The sequence below is a fragment of the Notolepis coatsorum genome (genome assembly GCF_963971535.1).
Source record: "Notolepis coatsorum genome assembly, chromosome: 5".
NCBI classification, from domain to species: Eukaryota; Metazoa; Chordata; class Actinopteri; order Aulopiformes; family Paralepididae; genus Notolepis; species Notolepis coatsorum.
Genome location: NC_140169.1, coordinates 52,510,075 through 52,529,593, shown reverse-complemented (window position 1 = coordinate 52,529,593; position 19,519 = coordinate 52,510,075). Strand labels below are relative to the sequence as shown.

General features: G+C 35.1%; 1 protein-coding gene across 1 annotated transcript in view; it reads right to left on the bottom strand.

Annotated features, from left to right (window-relative positions):
* Nucleotides 1–250: 250 nt before the first annotated feature.
* The window catches only part of LOC311228185 (creatine kinase, testis isozyme-like), a gene marked incomplete at its 5' end in the record, with an annotated part of 75,326 nt that continues 56,057 nt past the window's right edge, over nt 251–19,519 (bottom strand). The window contains one exon of the mRNA XM_084314097.1: nt 251–1,293. Within this exon, the coding sequence (XP_084170223.1) occupies nt 1,115–1,293 (179 nt within the window). The 3' untranslated portion in view covers nt 251–1,114. The remainder of the gene's footprint in view (nt 1,294–19,519) is intronic.

Genomic DNA, 19,519 nt, shown 5'->3' with positions numbered 1-19,519 from the left:
GTCATAGCTTGTTCCTATTGGTTCTGCTCCCAGTCTCACCAGTCAGTTGCTTCCTTGTAGTTTCTTTGGTCCGATTCTTACAGGCGATATCGACCAGGCGGGTCCAACAAAGCGAAACAAAAAAGAAAAATGGTGGATTTCATGCAATCTGGGTGTTTTACAATAAGTGATTAATAAAAGCCCCGTCCCGAATGAAATGTGACACAAGAAGCAGGCTCCATGGGCCAAAGAGACTTTTATTCTGGGTGTTAAGATCCCTCTTCAACATTCCTGTGTGACAACAACAACAACAACAACAACACTGGTGGTCCAGAACAGGGCAGCACGGTTGGTACTGGGCTGCTCACTAAGGTCTGATGTGAGCCGTATGCATGCCTGCCTCTCTTGGCTTAACGTTGAAAATAGATTGTCTTTTAATATACTTGTGCTGTTCAAGTTGGTCATGAGCAGTAAAACTCCTGTTTTTATACATAATCAGATTGTTTTTAGTAATACTGTGCACGAGCATTACACTAGAGGTTCCAGTAGTGGGCAGCTTGAATTGCCAGGTCCTAAAACCAACGCTTTAAGGAGATCTTTTATTTTTAGAGCATTAACTCTTTGGAATAACCTGCCTCAAAACCTCTGCTGCATTTACAGTAGAATCACCTTTAAAAAGAATCTTAAATTGTGTTTAAATTGTTTTTAACACTGTAAAGTAATTTTTTTGTTTTTGTTTTACACTGTAATGCAATTTTAGGTATCTTAATTGTTACAGTAATTTCATTATGCATTGTGTGTACTGACTTTTAATAATTTAGTTTTTGCAATAATAATTGTTTTTGTATGTTTTTTTGTGTGTGGACCAAGACTAGCTGGTTGCTATGGCACCAGCTAATGGGGATCCCTAATAAAATCAAATCAAACACTGCTTCCAGATACAAAATCCTTCATCACACTTGGGATGGAAGACTCGTCTAACTTTGTTTCCGTTTTTATATTCTTAGTGCCGCTAAATGCTCAGGGGGCGGAGTGTATTTTCTTTGATGTAGTTAAGATTCGTTTTTTTTTTTATATATAGGACGGGGGAGGGGGGGGGGCTGGTGAGGGGGGAGGAGTTAGGTCAACGGGTTCATCACTTCTGGTCGGGCATGATGTCGTCGAGGGACTGGCCCGCCTCCAGGCGCTTCTCCATCTCCACCAGCAGCTTGACGCCGTCGACCACCATCTGCATCAGCTCCACCTCGGAGAAGCCCAGACGGTCGGCGTTAGAGATGTCGAAGATACCCCCCACCGCTGCTGTGTCCACTCCACCTGGGGGGAGGAGGGGGAGGGGAGGGGGAGGAGGGGGGGAGGAGGAGGAGGAGGGGGAGGAGGAGGAGGGGGAGGAGGGGGAAGAAGAATGAGGAAGGAGGGGAGGGGGGGGGAGGAGGAGGAGGAGGGGGAGGAGGGGGAGGAAGGAGAATGAGGAGGAGACAATTAGTATGCAATTTAGTTTACATTAAAATGTATTGTCATCATGCAGCACAAGTACAGTACAACGGAAATAAGTTTGGCGTCCAGCCAGAGTGCAAATGTAACAGTAAAGTACAATAGTAATATACAAAGTACAGGTGATTAAACTGAGTATAAAATATATAAATTAGTCCTGAGTAATAGTGCTAATCAGATGTATGTACAGAGTTGTAGTATTAATATGTACAGTGATACAGGTATAAAGACACTATGGTAGCAAGGCATACTGGCCAGCAGTGTAACTAGTAAGAGTAGGTAAGGGATATATGTACAGATATAGATAGAGTATCTACAGATATGTAAAAGGGATTATATGCAGGTATGTACAAATATATATATATATGGTACGAATAAATATATATATATATATATGGTATATACAGCCTTATTGTACATGCTATCATACAGAGTTATATGCAGGTGTATAAGTAGGTATATAGAAGGATTATATGCAAGTATATTCAGACAGATATGGATATATATACGGTATATGTGGTAGCCTATATATAAATGTATATATATGGTATATACAGCACTATTGTACATGCTATCACAAAGAGTTATATGGGTAGACTATAGTATGAGGTAGTTGAGGAGAAAAATAATCAAAGAAAAATGAAAGCGATCATCTTCTTTTCGACATTAGACGGCCAAAATACTGTAACATGTCTGGCAGCTGTCAAACAGCGCCCTCTAGGGAAAAGAGCCCTTCTTGGTACTGCACCCTGTACATGTTTTGCTCTGATGTGTGCGTTGGAGTTTAGTAACCATTACAGTGTGGATTTCTCCAGACCTCTCTCGTAGGGCTGTCCCTAGGCTGGTAAAGATATGCCTCCTAAAGTGTGTAAACGGAAGTACAGGAAGTACAGGCTACAGGCTTTCCGGTTTCGACAAAACAATTATAGAAACGTGTGAAGTGCACAATATTTCCTCGTTTAAGCCACTGCAACGGCTTTGCCTGAAGAATTTACTACATGACCGGGACATTCTAGCTCGTTTGCCGACAGGATTCTGGAAAAGTTTGGGCCGTTCGGAGGCAGCTTCCAGGGGAAGTACATACACCGGAAATTCTACCCCATAGACACTTCCGGCCGTAGTGCTTTACCAGGCTTTATCTCACGGAGGAGATACACCTGGGAACAAGGTTAGGCTGTCCCCGACTAAGGATTTGGATAGTCGACTTTGATTGGCCGAAATTTACCGATAGTCAATTCAAATTAAAAAAATAAATGTCATTCCATTTGGACTGTGGGGGGTGCTTAATGTCTGAAGGAGTCTACTGAAGGCTGTGAAAGCATGCAATTGGTCCACTGATGGATACATCTTGATATTCGTCTGGTCTAGTGTGTTCAGTAGATGGGTGAAATCCTCTTTCAGTGCCTTCAGTGTTTTCTTATGAAGTTAGCCTCGCTGGTATGCGTGCCATTAGCGTTAGCCACGCTTCTAGGCCCCTTTGCTTTTGGAAATGATAAAAAGAATTATAAAAAAAATAAGTATTATAATATATATTTTATTTAATTCTTTTGCATTCGACTAAGAGGTTGGCAGTCGACTACGGCTCCTTTTCGATCAATTAGTCGACTAATCGGGGTCAGCCCTCTCTCGCCAGCAGCTCCAACACACACACACAGCAGACCATAATTAATCCCCAAGGGGATCAATAAAGGAATATCTTATCTTATTTTATTAAGAAGTAAACAAAGAGCAACACCAAACGGGGCTCTCTTGCCTAGAGGTCTGCGTTTAACGGCATTACAGATTATACCTTTAGACAGGGACGTGCACAAGACTTTAGAAAGGCAGGTGCCGGAAATCATAAAAGGGCATTAATTAGTAAATGTAATGCGAGCGCGCGCAGCGCGCGAGCCCGATTTTTGGGGTTAATACAAGTATATCATGGTACATTCAGTTTCACCGATAGATGTCACCAAAACTACATAGTGTCCCTTTAATAACACAATATGCGCTCCAGACCAACAGCTGCGAGAGAGAGAGAGAGAGAGAGAGAGAGAGAGAGAGAGAGAGAGAGAGAGAGAGAGAGAGAGAGAGAGAGAGAGAGAGAGAGAGAGAGAGAGAGAGAGAGAGAGAGAGAGAGAGAGAGAGAGAGAGAGAGCTGCGTGATTTTCCTGCACTAGCAGCAGCAGACAGGGAGGGGCTGGCGACGTGTTTCACGAAAATATACAGTGCACTGCAAACCCGACATTTTATTTTGTTGGGCAAATACCTTACCTGAAGTGTACTCTTGCTTTGTTTTAGTTGAAATAGTAACTGTAAAAAAAGAGGTCTCGACTCGAGTGTGAGGGCACTGTGAGCTCAACAACAGCTGGATATCAATTTCCTGTTCAGTGCACTGCTGGCCCTGCGCGGTTTACATGTTGGCTGGAAGGACCTATTATTTACGAGAGGGGTGGCATTTCTCTCTCTTTCTTTACCTAATATTTAGATTCTATCGTGACATCTTTCATTTGGAAGGGCAGGGCAGTATATATATATGTGCAACTGTAAAAAAAAAAAAAAAAAAGAGGGTGGCATAAAAAGGGCACTTTCTAATGAGAAATGAAAAAGGCAGGTGCCCGGGCACCCCTTCACCCCTATGTATGCACGTGCCTGCCTTTAGATGTAAAGACACATCTGAATCATCCCTTCAATAACGGCTCCTCAAATCACTTACATTGCATCAAAATACACCCATAGAATTTTTACCACAAAGAATGCCTTTAGTGTAATGTAATGTGACCTGTGCTTAAAGGTTACAACAGTAGTATTGGTTATGTATTTGTACCTGTGCCTAAAGGTTACAACAGTAGTATTGGTTATTAGGGCTGTACTGAATGTAATTTTTTAACATTCGAAGCTTCTATTGAAGTATTTCGAACGAAGCTTCGAATGTCTGTCATCATATTTTATGACGTAATCCAAAAAACAATTAAAATATATATTTTTTAATCCTCAAACTAAATCCTCAATTTGAATAAAGTGATTAATCTGATTAAATTAGTATTTTTCTTTTTATTAACTCAACTTTCTTTAATTAATATAACTCATCAGTATCGTCAACATAAATAATTCAATAAGGGCACGGTTGGTATGAAAGTGATGGTGACGTCTTATAGTATAATACTATAATATTAGTGTAGCCTAATCTTTATCTGCAACCTATTGGTTTAAACAGAATGAATAGACACATAAAAAAATGTATATATATATATATAAAAAGAAAATATTAATTCGAATGTTGATTTATAATTCGTTTAAAGGTTACAACAGTAGTATTGGTTATATATTTGTACCTGTCCTTAAAGGTTACAACAGTAGTATTAGTTATATATTTGTACCTGTGCTTAAAGGTTACAACAGTAGTATTGATTATGTATTTGTACCTGTGCTTAAAGGTTACAACAGTAGTATTGATTATGTATTTGTACCTGTGCCTAAAGGTTACAACAGTAGTATTGGTTATGTATTTGTACCTGTGCTTAAAGGTTACAACAGTAGTATTGGTTATGTATTTGTACCTGTGCTTAAAGGTTACAACAGTAGTATTGGTTATGTATTTGTACCTGTGCTTAAAGGTTACAACAGTAGTATTATGTATTTGTACTTGTGCTTAAAGGTTACAACAGTAGTATTGATTATGTATTTGTACCTGTGCTTAAAGGTTACAACAGTAGTATTGATTATGTATTTGTACCTGTGCCGAAAGGTTACAACAGTAGTATTGGTTATGTATTTGTACCTGTGCCTAAAGGTTACAACAGTAGTATTGGTTATGTATTTGTACCTGTGTTTAAAGGTTACAACAGTAGTATTGGTTATGTATTTGTACCTGTGTTTAAAGGTTACAACAGTAGTATTAGTTATGTATTTGTACCTGTGCCTAAAGGTTACAACAGTAGTATTGGTTATGTATTTGTACCTGTGCTTAAAGGTTACAACAGTAGTATTATGTATTTGTACTTGTGCTTAAAGGTTACAACAGTAGTATTATGTATTTGTACTTGTGCTTAAAGGTTACAACATTAGTATTGGTTATGTATTTGTACCTGTGCTTAAAGGTTACAACAGTAGTATTGGTTATGTATTTGTACCTGTGTTTGAAGGTTACAACAGTAGTATTGGTTATGTATTTGTACCTGTGTTTAAAGGTTACAACAGTAGTATTGGTTATGTATTTGTACCTGTGCCTAAAGGTTAGAACAGTAGTATTGGTTATGTATTTGTACCTGTGCCTAAAGGTTACAACAGTAGTATTGGTTATGTATTTGTACCTGTGCCTAAAGGTTACAACAGTAGTATTGGTTATGTATTTGTACCTGTGCCTAAAGGTTACAACAGTAGCATTAGTTATGTATTTGTACCTGTGTTTAAAGGTTACAACAGTAGTATTGGTTATGTATTTGTACCTGTGCCTAAAGGTTACAACAGTAGTATTGGTTATGTATTTGTACCTGTGCTTAAAGGTTACAACAGTAGTATTGGTTATGTATTTGTACCTGTGCTTAAAGGTTACAACAGTAGTATTGATTATGTATTTGTACCTGTGTTTAAAGGTTACAACAGTAGTATTGATTATGTATTTGTACCTGTGCTTAAAGGTTACAACAGTAGTATTGGTTGTGTATTTGTACCTGTGCTTAAAGGTTACAACAGTAGTATTGGTTATGTATTTGTACCTGTGCTTAAAGGTTACAACAGTAGTATTGGTTATGTATTTGTACCTGTGCTTAAAGGTTACAACAGTAGTATTGGTTATGTATTTGTACCTGTGCCTAAAGGTTACAACAGTAGTATTGGTTATGTATTTGTACCTGTGCTTAAAGGTTACAACAGTAGTATTGGTTATGTATTTGTACCTGTGCCTAAAGGTTACAACAGTAGTATTGGTTATGTATTTGTACCTGTGCCTAAAGGTTACAACAGTAGTATTGGTTATGTATTTGTACCTGTGCTTAAAGGTTACAACAGTAGTATTGGTTATGTATTTGTACCTGTGCTTAAAGGTTACAACAGTAGTATTGGTTATGTATTTGTACCTGTGTTTAAAGGTTACAACAGTAGTATTGGTTATGTATTTGTACCTGTGCTTAAAGGTTACAACAGTAGTATTGGTTATGTATTTGTACCTGTGCCTAAAGGTTACAACAGTAGTATTAGTTATGTATTTGTACCTGTGTTTAAAGGTTACAACAGTAGTATTGATTATGTATTTGTACCTGTGCTTAAAGGTTACAACAGTAGTATTGATTATGTATTTGTACCTGTGCCGAAAGGTTACAACAGTAGTATTGGTTATGTATTTGTACCTGTGCTTAAAGGTTACAACAGTAGTATTGGTTATGTATTTGTACCTGTGCTTAAAGGTTACAACAGTAGTATTGGTTATGTATTTGTACCTGTGCCTAAAGGTTACAACAGTAGTATTGGTTATGTATTTGTACCTGTGCTTAAAGGTTACAACAGTAGTATTGGTTATGTATTTGTACCTGTGCCTAAAGGTTACAACAGTAGTATTGGTTATGTATTTGTACCTGTGCTTAAAGGTTACAACAGTAGTATTGGTTATGTATTTGTACCTGTGCCTAAAGGTTACAACAGTAGTATTAGTTATGTATTTGTACCTGTGTTTAAAGGTTACAACAGTAGTATTGATTATGTATTTGTACCTGTGCTTAAAGGTTACAACAGTAGTATTGATTATGTATTTGTACCTGTGCCGAAAGGTTACAACAGTAGTATTGGTTATGTATTTGTACCTGTGCTTAAAGGTTACAACAGTAGTATTGGTTATGTATTTGTACCTGTGTTTAAAGGTTACAACAGTAGTATTAGTTATGTATTTGTACCTGTGCCTAAAGGTTACAACAGTAGTATTGGTTATGTATTTGTACCTGTGCTTAAAGGTTACAACAGTAGTATTATGTATTTGTACTTGTGCTTAAAGGTTACAACAGTAGTATTGGTTATGTATTTGTACCTGTGCTTAAAGGTTACAACAGTAGTATTATGTATTTGTACTTGTGCTTAAAGGTTACAACATTAGTATTGGTTATGTATTTGTACCTGTGTTTGAAGGTTACAACAGTAGTATTGGTTATGTATTTGTACCTGTGTTTAAAGGTTACAACAGTAGTATTGGTTATGTATTTGTACCTGTGCCTAAAGGTTACAACAGTAGTATTGGTTATGTATTTGTACCTGTGCCTAAAGGTTACAACAGTAGTATTGGTTATGTATTTGTACCTGTGCTTAAAGGTTACAACAGTAGTATTGGTTATGTATTTGTACCTGTGCTTAAAGGTTACAACAGTAGTATTGGTTATGTATTTGTACCTGTGCTTAAAGGTTACAACAGTAGTATTGATTATGTATTTGTACCTGTGTTTAAAGGTTACAACAGTAGTATTGATTATGTATTTGTACCTGTGCTTAAAGGTTACAACAGTAGTATTGGTTGTGTATTTGTACCTGTGCTTAAAGGTTACAACAGTAGTATTGGTTATGTATTTGTACCTGTGCCTAAAGGTTACAACAGTAGTATTAGTTATGTATTTGTACCTGTGTTTAAAGGTTACAACAGTAGTATTGGTTATGTATTTGTACCTGTGTTTAAAGGTTACAACAGTAGTATTGGTTATGTATTTGTACCTGTGCTTAAAGGTTACAACAGTAGTATTGGTTATGTATTTGTACCTGTGTTTAAAGGTTACAACAGTAGTATTGGTTATGTATTTGTACCTGTGCCTAAAGGTTACAACAGTAGTATTGGTTATGTATTTGTACCTGTGCTTAAAGGTTACAACAGTAGTATTATTTATGTATTTGTACCTGTGCTTAAAGGTTACAACAGTAGTATTGGTTATGTATTTGTACCTGTGCTTAAAGGTTACAACAGTAGTATTGATTATGTATTTGTACCTGTGCTTAAAGGTTACAACAGTAGTATTGGTTATGTATTTGTACCTGTGCTTAAAGGTTACAACAGTAGTATTAGTTATGTATTTGTACCTGTGCTTAAAGGTTACAACAGTAGTATTGGTTATGTATTTGTACCTGTGCTTAAAGGTTACAACAGTAGTATTGATTATGTATTTGTACCTGTGCTTAAAGGTTACAACAGTAGTATTGGTTATGTATTTGTACCTGTGCTTAAAGGTTACAACAGTAGTATTGGTTATGTATTTGTACCTGTGTTTAAAGGTTACAACAGTAGTATTAGTTATGTATTTGTACCTGTGCTTAAAGGTTACAACAGTAGTATTGGTTATGTATTTGTACCTGTGCTTAAAGGTTACAACAGTAGTATTGGTTATGTATTTGTACCTGTGCTTAAAGGTTACAACAGTAGTATTGGTTATGTATTTGTACCTGTGCTTAAAGGTTACAACAGTAGTATTGGTTATGTATTTGTACCTGTGTTTAAAGGTTACAACAGTAGTATTATGTATTTGTACCTGTGCTTAAAGGTTACAACAGTAGTAGTATTGGTTATGTATTTGTACCTGTGCCTAAAGGTTACAACAGTAGTATTGGTTATGTATTTGTACCTGTGCCTAAAGGTTACAACAGTAGTATTGGTTATGTATTTGTACCTGTGTTTAAAGGTTACAACAGTAGTAGTATGTATTTGTACCTGTGCCTAAAGGTTACAACAGTAGTATTGGTTATGTATTTGTACCTGTGCTTAAAGGTTACAACAGTAGTATTGGTTATGTATTTGTACCTGTGCTTAAAGGTTACAACAGTAGTATTGGTTATGTATTTGTACCTGTGCTTAAATGTTACAACAGTAGTATTGGTTATGTATTTGTACCTGTGCTTAAAGGTTACAACAGTAGTATTGGTTATGTATTTGTACCTGTGCCTAAAGGTTACAACAGTAGTATTGGTTATGTATTTGTACCTGTGATTAAAGGTTACAACAGTAGTATTGGTTATGTATTTGTACCTGTGCTTAAAGGTTACAACAGTAGTATTGGTTATGTATTTGTACCTGTGCCTAAAGGTTACAACAGTAGTATTGGTTATGTATTTGTACCTGTGCTTAAAGGTTACAACAGTAGTATTGGTTATGTATTTGTACCTGTGCCTAAAGGTTACAACAGTAGTATTGGTTATGTATTTGTACCTGTGCCTGAAGGTTACAACAGTAGCATTGGTTATGTATTTGTACCTGTGCCTAAAGGTTACAACAGTAGTATTGGTTATGTATTTGTACCTGTGCCTAAAGGTTACAACAGTAGCATTAGTTATGTATTTGTACCTGTGTTTAAAGGTTACAACAGTAGTATTGGTTATGTATTTGTACCTGTGCCTAAAGGTTACAACAGTAGAATTGATTATGTATTTGTACTAGGGATGCTCGATATTGGCTTTTTTACCGATACCGATATTCCGATATTGTCCAACTCTTAATTTCCGATACCGATATCAACCGATATCAACCGATACCGATATATGCAGGGTTTCCCCCCCCCAAAAAACTGAATAATTTCAGGTAACTAATAATTTCACTGGATATATATATAACAAATATTGTTATTGTTTTTCTTTTTTTTTAAACCGATACCGATATTTTCCGATATCACATTTTACTGCCGATATCGGCCGATAATATCGGTCGGCCGATAATATCGGACATCCCTAATTTGTACCTGTGCCTAAAGGTTACAACAGTAGTATTGGTTATGTATTTGTACCTGTGCCTAAAGGTTACAACAGTAGAATTGATTATGTATTTGTACCTGTGCCTAAAGGTTACAACAGTAGTATTGGTTATGTATTTGTACCTGTGCTTAAAGGTTACAACAGTAGTATTGGTTATGTATTTGTACCTGTGCTTAAAGGTTACAACAGTAGTATTGGTTATGTATTTGTACCTGTGCCTAAAGGTTACAACAGTAGTATTGGTTATGTATTTGTACCTGTGCTTAAAGGTTACAACAGTAGTATTGGTTATGTATTTGTACCTGTGCTTAAAGGTTACAACAGTAGTATTGGTTATGTATTTGTACCTGTGCCTAAAGGTTACAACAGTAGCATTGGTTATGTATTTGTACCTGTGCTTAAAGGTTACAACAGTAGTATTGGTTATGTATTTGTACCTGTGCCTAAAGGTTACAACAGTAGTAGTATTGGTTATGTATTTGTACCTGTGCCTAAAGGTTACAACAGTAGTATTGGTTATGTATTTGTACCTGTGCCTAAAGGTTACAACAGTAGTATTGGTTATGTATTTGTACCTGTGCTTAAAGGTTACAACAGTAGCATTGGTTATGTATTTGTACCTGTGCCTAAAGGTTACAACAGTAGTATTGGTTATGTATTTGTACCTGTGCTTAAAGGTTACAACAGTAGTATTAGTTATGTATTTGTACCTGTGCTTAAAGGTTACAACAGTAGTATTGGTTATGTATTTGTACCTGTGCCTAAAGGTTACAACAGTAGTATTGGTTATGTATTTGTACCTGTGCTTAAAGGTTACAACAGTAGTATTAGTTATGTATTTGTACCTGTGCCTAAAGGTTACAACAGTAGTATTGGTTATGTATTTGTACCTGTGCCTAAAGGTTATAGTAGTAGTATTGGTTATGTATTTGTACCTGTGCCTAAAGGTTACAACAGTAGCATTGGTTATGTATTTGTACCTGTGCCTAAAGGTTACAACAGTAGTATTGGTTATGTATTTGTACCTGTGCTTAAAGGTTACAACAGTAGTATTGATTATGTATTTGTACCTGTGTTTAAAGGTTACAACAGTAGTATTGATTATGTATTTGTACCTGTGCTTAAAGGTTACAACAGTAGTATTGGTTGTGTATTTGTACCTGTGCTTAAAGGTTACAACAGTAGTATTGATTATGTATTTGTACCTGTGCTTAAAGGTTACAACAGTAGTATTGGTTATGTATTTGTACCTGTGCTTAAAGGTTACAACAGTAGTATTGGTTATGTATTTGTACCTGTGCCTAAAGGTTACAACAGTAGTATTGGTTATGTATTTGTACCTGTGCTTAAAGGTTACAACAGTAGTATTGGTTATGTATTTGTACCTGTGCCTAAAGGTTACAACAGTAGTATTGGTTATGTATTTGTACCTGTGCCTAAAGGTTACAACAGTAGTATTGGTTATGTATTTGTACCTGTGTTTAAAGGTTACAACAGTAGTATTGATTATGTATTTGTACCTGTGCTTAAAGGTTACAACAGTAGTATTGATTATGTATTTGTACCTGTGCCGAAAGGTTACAACAGTAGTATTGGTTATGTATTTGTACCTGTGCTTAAAGGTTACAACAGTAGTATTGGTTATGTATTTGTACCTGTGCCTAAAGGTTACAACAGTAGTATTGGTTATGTATTTGTACCTGTGCCTAAAGGTTACAACAGTAGTATTGGTTATGTATTTGTACCTGTGCTTAAAGGTTACAACAGTAGTATTGGTTATGTATTTGTACCTGTGCTTAAAGGTTACAACAGTAGTATTGGTTATGTATTTGTACCTGTGTTTAAAGGTTACAACAGTAGTATTGGTTATGTATTTGTACCTGTGCTTAAAGGTTACAACAGTAGTATTGGTTATGTATTTGTACCTGTGCCTAAAGGTTACAACAGTAGTATTAGTTATGTATTTGTACCTGTGTTTAAAGGTTACAACAGTAGTATTGATTATGTATTTGTACCTGTGCTTAAAGGTTACAACAGTAGTATTGATTATGTATTTGTACCTGTGCCGAAAGGTTACAACAGTAGTATTGGTTATGTATTTGTACCTGTGCTTAAAGGTTACAACAGTAGTATTGGTTATGTATTTGTACCTGTGTTTAAAGGTTACAACAGTAGTATTAGTTATGTATTTGTACCTGTGCCTAAAGGTTACAACAGTAGTATTGGTTATGTATTTGTACCTGTGCTTAAAGGTTACAACAGTAGTATTATGTATTTGTACTTGTGCTTAAAGGTTACAACAGTAGTATTGGTTATGTATTTGTACCTGTGCTTAAAGGTTACAACAGTAGTATTATGTATTTGTACTTGTGCTTAAAGGTTACAACATTAGTATTGGTTATGTATTTGTACCTGTGTTTGAAGGTTACAACAGTAGTATTGGTTATGTATTTGTACCTGTGTTTAAAGGTTACAACAGTAGTATTGGTTATGTATTTGTACCTGTGCCTAAAGGTTACAACAGTAGTATTGGTTATGTATTTGTACCTGTGCCTAAAGGTTACAACAGTAGTATTGGTTATGTATTTGTACCTGTGCTTAAAGGTTACAACAGTAGTATTGGTTATGTATTTGTACCTGTGCTTAAAGGTTACAACAGTAGTATTGGTTATGTATTTGTACCTGTGCTTAAAGGTTACAACAGTAGTATTGATTATGTATTTGTACCTGTGTTTAAAGGTTACAACAGTAGTATTGATTATGTATTTGTACCTGTGCTTAAAGGTTACAACAGTAGTATTGGTTGTGTATTTGTACCTGTGCTTAAAGGTTACAACAGTAGTATTGGTTATGTATTTGTACCTGTGCCTAAAGGTTACAACAGTAGTATTAGTTATGTATTTGTACCTGTGTTTAAAGGTTACAACAGTAGTATTGGTTATGTATTTGTACCTGTGTTTAAAGGTTACAACAGTAGTATTGGTTATGTATTTGTACCTGTGCTTAAAGGTTACAACAGTAGTATTGGTTATGTATTTGTACCTGTGTTTAAAGGTTACAACAGTAGTATTGGTTATGTATTTGTACCTGTGCCTAAAGGTTACAACAGTAGTATTGGTTATGTATTTGTACCTGTGCTTAAAGGTTACAACAGTAGTATTAGTTATGTATTTGTACCTGTGCTTAAAGGTTACAAAGGTTACAACAGTAGTATTGGTTATGTATTTGTACCTGTGTTTAAAGGTTACAACAGTAGTATTGGTTATGTATTTGTACCTGTGCCTAAAGGTTACAACAGTAGTATTGGTTATGTATTTGTACCTGTGCCTAAAGGTTACAACAGTAGCATTGGTTATGTATTTGTACCTGTGCCTAAAGGTTACAACAGTAGTATTGGTTATGTATTTGTAACTGTGTTTAAAGGTTACAACAGTAGTATTGGTTATGTATTTGTACCTGTGCTTAAAGGTTACAACAGTAGTATTGGTTATGTATTTGTACCTGTGCTTAAAGGTTACAACAGTAGTATTGGTTATGTATTTGTACCTGTGCTTAAAGGTTACAACAGTAGTATTGGTTATGTATTTGTACCTGTGCCTAAAGGTTACAACAGTAGCATTAGTTATGTATTTGTACCTGTGTTTAAAGGTTACAACAGTAGTATTGGTTATGTATTTGTACCTGTGCCTAAAGGTTACAACAGTAGTATTGGTTATGTATTTGTACCTGTGTTTAAAGGTTACAACAGTAGTATTGATTATGTATTTGTACCTGTGCCTAAAGGTTACAACAGTAATATTGGTTATGTATTTGTACCTGTGCCTAAAGGTTACAACAGTAGCATTGGTTATGTATTTGTACCTGTGCTTAAAGGTTACAACAGTAGTATTGGTTATGTATTTGTACCTGTGCTTAAAGGTTACAACAGTAGTATTGGTTATGTATTTGTACCTGTGCCTAAAGGTTACAACAGTAGTATTGATTATGTATTTGTACCTGTGCTTAAAGGTTACAACAGTAGTATTGATTATGTATTTGTACCTGTGCTTAAAGGTTACAACAGTAGTATTGGTTATGTATTTGTACCTGTGTTTAAAGGTTACAACAGTAGTATTATGTATTTGTACCTGTGCTTAAAGGTTACAACAGTAGTATTGGTTATGTATTTGTACCTGTGTTTAAAGGTTACAACAGTAGTATTATGTATTTGTACATGTGCCTAAAGGTTACAACAGTAGTATTGGTTATGTATTTGTACCTGTGTTTAAAGGTTACAACAGTAGTATTGGTTATGTATTTGTACCTGTGTTTAAAGGTTACAACAGTAGTATTATGTATTTGTACCTGTGCTTAAAGGTTACAACAGTAGTATTGGTTATGTATTTGTACCTGTGCCTAAAGGTTACAACAGTAGTATTAGTTATGTATTTGTACCTGTGTTTAAAGGTTACAACAGTAGTATTGGTTATGTATTTGTACCTGTGTTTAAAGGTTACAACAGTAGTATTGGTTATGTATTTGTACCTGTGCTTAAAGGTTACAACAGTAGTATTGGTTATGTATTTGTACCTGTGTTTAAAGGTTACAACAGTAGTATTGGTTATGTATTTGTACCTGTGCCTAAAGGTTACAACAGTAGTATTGGTTATGTATTTGTACCTGTGCTTAAAGGTTACAACAGTAGTATTAGTTATGTATTTGTACCTGTGCTTAAAGGTTACAAAGGTTACAACAGTAGTATTGGTTATGTATTTGTACCTGTGTTTAAAGGTTACAACAGTAGTATTGGTTATGTATTTGTACCTGTGCCTAAAGGTTACAACAGTAGTATTGGTTATGTATTTGTACCTGTGCCTAAAGGTTACAACAGTAGCATTGGTTATGTATTTGTACCTGTGCCTAAAGGTTACAACAGTAGTATTGGTTATGTATTTGTAACTGTGTTTAAAGGTTACAACAGTAGTATTGGTTATGTATTTGTACCTGTGCTTAAAGGTTACAACAGTAGTATTGGTTATGTATTTGTACCTGTGCTTAAAGGTTACAACAGTAGTATTGGTTATGTATTTGTACCTGTGCTTAAAGGTTACAACAGTAGTATTGGTTATGTATTTGTACCTGTGCCTAAAGGTTACAACAGTAGCATTAGTTATGTATTTGTACCTGTGTTTAAAGGTTACAACAGTAGTATTGGTTATGTATTTGTACCTGTGCCTAAAGGTTACAACAGTAGTATTGGTTATGTATTTGTACCTGTGTTTAAAGGTTACAACAGTAGTATTGATTATGTATTTGTACCTGTGCCTAAAGGTTACAACAGTAATATTGGTTATGTATTTGTACCTGTGCCTAAAGGTTACAACAGTAGCATTGGTTATGTATTTGTACCTGTGCTTAAAGGTTACAACAGTAGTATTGGTTATGTATTTGTACCTGTGCTTAAAGGTTACAACAGTAGTATTGGTTATGTATTTGTACCTGTGCCTAAAGGTTACAACAGTAGTATTGATTATGTATTTGTACCTGTGCTTAAAGGTTACAACAGTAGTATTGATTATGTATTTGTACCTGTGCTTAAAGGTTACAACAGTAGTATTGGTTATGTATTTGTACCTGTGTTTAAAGGTTACAACAGTAGTATTATGTATTTGTACCTGTGCTTAAAGGTTACAACAGTAGTATTGGTTATGTATTTGTACCTGTGTTTAAAGGTTACAACAGTAGTATTATGTATTTGTACATGTGCCTAAAGGTTACAACAGTAGTATTGGTTATGTATTTGTACCTGTGTTTAAAGGTTACAACAGTAGTATTGGTTATGTATTTGTACCTGTGTTTAAAGGTTACAACAGTAGTATTATGTATTTGTACCTGTGCTTAAAGGTTACAACAGTAGTAGTATTGGTTATGTATTTGTACCTGTGCCTAAAGGTTACAACAGTAGTATTGGTTATGTATTTGTACCTGTGCCTAAAGGTTACAACAGTAGTATTGGTTATGTATTTGTACCTGTGTTTAAAGGTTACAACAGTAGTAGTATGTATTTGTACCTGTGCCTAAAGGTTACAACAGTAGTATTGGTTATGTATTTGTACCTGTGCTTAAAGGTTACAACAGTAGTATTGGTTATGTATTTGTACCTGTGCTTAAAGGTTACAACAGTAGTATTGGTTATGTATTTGTACCTGTGCTTAAAGGTTACAACAGTAGTATTGGTTATGTATTTTACCTGTGCTTAAAGGTTACAACAGTAGTATTGGTTATGTATTTGTACCTGTGCCTAAAGGTTACAACAGTAGTATTGGTTATGTATTTGTACCTGTGCTTAAAGGTTACAACAGTAGTATTGGTTATGTATTTGTACCTGTGCTTAAAGGTTACAACAGTAGTATTGGTTATGTATTTGTACCTGTGCCTAAAGGTTACAACAGTAGTATTGGTTATGTATTTGTACCTGTGCTTAAAGGTTACAACAGTAGTATTGGTTATGTATTTGTACCTGTGCCTAAAGGTTACAACAGTAGTATTGGTTATGTATTTGTACCTGTGCCTGAAGGTTACAACAGTAGCATTGGTTATGTATTTGTACCTGTGCCTAAAGGTTACAACAGTAGTATTGGTTATGTATTTGTACCTGTGCCTAAAGGTTACAACAGTAGCATTAGTTATGTATTTGTACCTGTGTTTAAAGGTTACAACAGTAGTATTGGTTATGTATTTGTACCTGTGCCTAAAGGTTACAACAGTAGAATTGATTATGTATTTGTACCTGTGCCTAAAGGTTACAACAGTAGTATTGGTTATGTATTTGTACCTGTGCCTAAAGGTTACAACAGTAGAATTGATTATGTATTTGTACCTGTGCCTAAAGGTTACAACAGTAGTATTGGTTATGTATTTGTACCTGTGCTTAAAGGTTACAACAGTAGTATTGGTTATGTATTTGTACCTGTGCTTAAAGGTTACAACAGTAGTATTGGTTATGTATTTGTACCTGTGCCTAAAGGTTACAACAGTAGTATTGGTTATGTATTTGTACCTGTGCTTAAAGGTTACAACAGTAGTATTGGTTATGTATTTGTACCTGTGCTTAAAGGTTACAACAGTAGTATTGGTTATGTATTTGTACCTGTGCCTAAAGGTTACAACAGTAGCATTGGTTATGTATTTGTACCTGTGCTTAAAGGTTACAACAGTAGTATTGGTTATGTATTTGTACCTGTGTTTAAAGGTTACAACAGTAGTATTATGTATTTGTACCTGTGCTTAAAGGTTACAACAGTAGTATTGGTTATGTATTTGTACCTGTGTTTAAAGGTTACAACAGTAGTATTATGTATTTGTACATGTGCATAAAGGTTACAACAGTAGTATTGGTTATGTATTTGTACCTGTGTTTAAAGGTTACAACAGTAGTATTGGTTATGTATTTGTACCTGTGTTTAAAGGTTACAACAGTAGTATTATGTATTTGTACCTGTGCTTAAAGGTTACAACAGTAGTAGTATTGGTTATGTATTTGTACCTGTGCCTAAAGGTTACAACAGTAGTATTGGTTATGTATTTGTACCTGTGCCTAAAGGTTACAACAGTAGTATTGGTTATGTATTTGTACCTGTGTTTAAAGGTTACAACAGTAGTAGTATGTATTTGTACCTGTGCCTAAAGGTTACAACAGTAGTATTGGTTATGTATTTGTACCTGTGCTTAAAGGTTACAACAGTAGTATTGGTTATGTATTTGTACCTGTGCTTAAAGGTTACAACAGTAGTATTGGTTATGTATTTGTACCTGTGCTTAAAGGTTACAACAGTAGTATTGGTTATGTATTTGTACCTGTGCTTAAAGGTTACAACAGTAGTATTGGTTATGTATTTGTACCTGTGCCTAAAGGTTACAACAGTAGTATTGGTTATGTATTTGTACCTGTGCTTAAAGGTTACAACAGTAGTATTGGTTATGTATTTGTACCTGTGCTTAAAGGTTACAACAGTAGTATTGGTTATGTATTTGTACCTGTGCTTAAAGGTTACAACAGTAGTATTGGTTATGTATTTGTACCTGTGCCTAAAGGTTACAACAGTAGCATTGGTTATGTATTTGTACCTGTGCTTAAAGGTTACAACAGTAGTATTGGTTATGTATTTGTACCTGTGTTTAAAGGTTACAACAGTAGTATTATGTATTTGTACCTGTGCTTAAAGGTTACAACAGTAGTATTGGTTATGTATTTGTACCTGTGTTTAAAGGTTACAACAGTAGTATTATGTATTTGTACATGTGCATAAAGGTTACAACAGTAGTATTGGTTATGTATTTGTACCTGTGTTTAAAGGTTACAACAGTAGTATTGGTTATGTATTTGTACCTGTGTTTAAAGGTTACAACAGTAGTATTATGTATTTGTACCTGTGCTTAAAGGTTACAACAGTAGTAGTATTGGTTATGTATTTGTACCTGTGCCTAAAGGTTACAACAGTAGTATTGGTTATGTATTTGTACCTGTGCCTAAAGGTTACAACAGTAGTATTGGTTATGTATTTGTACCTGTGTTTAAAGGTTACAACAGTAGTAGTATGTATTTGTACCTGTGCCTAAAGGTTACAACAGTAGTATTGGTTATGTATTTGTACCTGTGCTTAAAGGTTACAACAGTAGTATTGGTTATGTATTTGTACCTGTGCTTAAAGGTTACAACAGTAGTATTGGTTATGTATTTGTACCTGTGCTTAAAGGTTACAACAGTAGTATTGGTTATGTATTTGTACCTGTGCTTAAAGGTTACAACAGTAGTATTGGTTATGTATTTGTACCTGTGCCTAAAGGTTACAACAGTAGTATTGGTTATGTATTTGTACCTGTGCTTAAAGGTTACAACAGTAGTATTGGTTATGTATTTGTACCTGTGCTTAAAGGTTACAACAGTAGTATTGGTTATGTATTTGTACCTGTGCCTAAAGGTTACAACAGTAGTATTGGTTATGTATTTGTACCTGTGCTTAAAGGTTACAACAGTAGTATTGGTTATGTATTTGTACCTGTGCCTAAAGGTTACAACAGTAGTATTGGTTATGTATTTGTACCTGTGCCTGAAGGTTACAACAGTAGCATTGGTTATGTATTTGTACCTGTGCCTAAAGGTTACAACAGTAGTATTGGTTATGTATTTGTACCTGTGCCTAAAGGTTACAACAGTAGCATTAGTTATGTATTTGTACCTGTGTTTAAAGGTTACAACAGTAGTATTGGTTATGTATTTGTACCTGTGCCTAAAGGTTACAACAGTAGAATTGATTATGTATTTGTACCTGTGCCTAAAGGTTACAACAGTAGTATTGGTTATGTATTTGTACCTGTGCCT